Here is a 1,947-nt window from a genome sequence, read left to right as displayed (position 1 = left end):
TCGCGAATGGGTGAAGGACCGCAGCTCCTTCAAGGCGTCCATCTTCAACCAACGCCGGTATTTAATCGACGACCTTGTGGTTGGCGACTACGGTGGGGATTGCAGTGCAGTTGCGGTTTCACAGGGCGCCACCTGCCGCTGCAACCAGGGCGGCCACACGGTGTACATGAAGCGGTTTGTGGAGGGCTACCGTGCAGAGCTTCAGACTGATGACGCGTTCACAGCTGGGCAGCGCCGCTGCGGTGCCAACGGTACACTGTTGTATGCACCTTTGGATGGATTGCTTGCCGTCATGCAGGATAATGAACATGCTCAATTGGCTGTTAGCAGTGTGTTGGGAGGTGCAAAAGCCGCCATTGCTTCGCAGGAGCATGATGCGCCGGGTATGGTGACGTTACGTGTGCTAAATACATCCATAGCTGGGGCACATGACGCTCTAGTGGCAGAGCACAATGAGCGTCGGGTCCATTTTGTGGGTGGGGTTGTGACGGAGGCGATGCTGGGCGTGGGGAGTGTGGCCTTCATCGACCCGCTGCAGCTCGAGCCGCGGCTGAACAGGTTCCGTCGGCACGTGCTCCACCTGTCGCCGACGCTGGAGCAGCAGTTCTTCGTGCTTGCGGAGTACCTCGGAGACACGGGTGTCCGCGAGGCGCACGCGGTGGTCCGCGGCGAGGAGGCGGCGGCGGTGGCGGAGGTGCTGCGGCGGTCGCTGGTGACGTTTGGCGGGTCGCTGCGGTCCGCGACGCTGCTGGCCGGCGGCGACGCGCTGGCGGAGAACCTTCCGGAGGCGGGCGACGTGTTCGTGGCGGGCCTTGCGGCCGGCGACGTCGCTGCGGTGGCGCGGCACGTGGCGTTGCACGACGGCGTGCGCGTGTTCGTCGCGTTCTCCGAGTTTGCGCTGCTGCACGCCGACTTCGCCGCCGCGTTCGGTGGCGGTGCAGGTGGCGCCGACCGCGTTGTGTTTGCGACGAGCCTGCCGCACTGGGACGACGCGAACCCGACGTCGGAGACCGCCCGGGAGTTCCTCGCCGCTGTGCCCAACGCCACGCAACGGACGCCGCTGGCGCTGATGGGCTTCGCCGCCACGCAGCTGCTGCGGACGGTTGTCTCCCGCATGGACAAGGTGAGCGCTGCGCTGCTGACTGACTTCTTCTACACGAACGTCGCCATCACCGTGAAGGACATGCTGTACGGCTCCTTCGTTAACGGCACGGCGTGTGGTGCGGCTGTGGCCGGTGGTGCTGGGTGCGGCAAGAACTACGGGGCGACGCTCATTTCTGTGTGGTCGCTTGCCCGTGCGCTGGACCCCGCCGTGCCCGTGCTGTTCCCCGCCGTGACCCCGACGATGGAGTACGCGGAGCCCGTTGCGCGCGGACTGACGGAGCCGCAGCTGATCGGCACCATCGTCGGCAGCGTCGTTGGCGGCCTGTTGCTTGTGGCCGTGGCGGCTCTGCTGCTGCGCTTCTGCCGCGGCTCACGCGACAACGCGAATGCGCCGAAGGAGCCGACGGACCCCGTGACGCTCGTGTTCACCGACATCGAGAGCAGCACGGCGCTGTGGGCTGCGTGCTCGGAGTTGATGCCCGACACCGTGGCGACGCACCACCGCCTGATCCGCGCGTTGATCGCGAAGTACCGCTGCTACGAGGTGAAGACGGTCGGCGACTCGTTCATGATTGCGTGCAAGAGCGTGTTCGCGGCGGTGCAGCTGGTGCGGGAGCTGCAGCAGGTGTTCCTGCAGCACGACTGGGAGACGGGCGCGCTCGACGAGGCCTACCACAAGTTTGAGGAGGGCAGGGCGGAGGAGGACGCGGAGGAGTACGTGCCGCCGACGGCGCGCCTGGACGCCGCGGTGTACCGGCAGTACTGGAACGGCCTGCGGGTGCGTGTCGGGGTGCACACCGGGCTGTGCGACATCCGGCGCGACGAGGTGACGAAGGGGTACGA

General features: G+C 66.5%; 2 protein-coding genes across 2 annotated transcripts in view; both read left to right on the top strand.

The window, feature by feature from the left end:
* Tco025E_07026 (receptor-type adenylate cyclase) overlaps positions 1-14 on the top strand; it is a gene marked incomplete at both ends in the record, with an annotated part of 1,695 nt that extends 1,681 nt beyond the window's left edge. The window contains one exon of the mRNA XM_029373893.1: positions 1-14. This exon is cut by the window's left edge and continues 1,681 nt beyond it. Coding sequence (XP_029226008.1) covers positions 1-14 — 14 coding nt within the window.
* Positions 15-166: 152 nt separating this feature from the next.
* Positions 167-1,947, top strand: Tco025E_07025 (adenylate cyclase; the record flags this gene model as incomplete). The annotated part of the gene is made up of 1 exon (XM_029373892.1): positions 167-1,947. A coding segment is annotated over one exon (1,781 nt), but the record flags the coding sequence as incomplete, so codon positions are not given.

The sequence above is a fragment of the Trypanosoma conorhini genome (assembly GCF_003719485.1).
Source record: "Trypanosoma conorhini strain 025E chromosome Unknown Tco_14.4_contig_00513, whole genome shotgun sequence".
In the NCBI taxonomy this organism is placed as follows: Eukaryota; Euglenozoa; class Kinetoplastea; order Trypanosomatida; family Trypanosomatidae; genus Trypanosoma; species Trypanosoma conorhini.
This window is presented reverse-complemented; position numbering and strand designations above follow the sequence as displayed.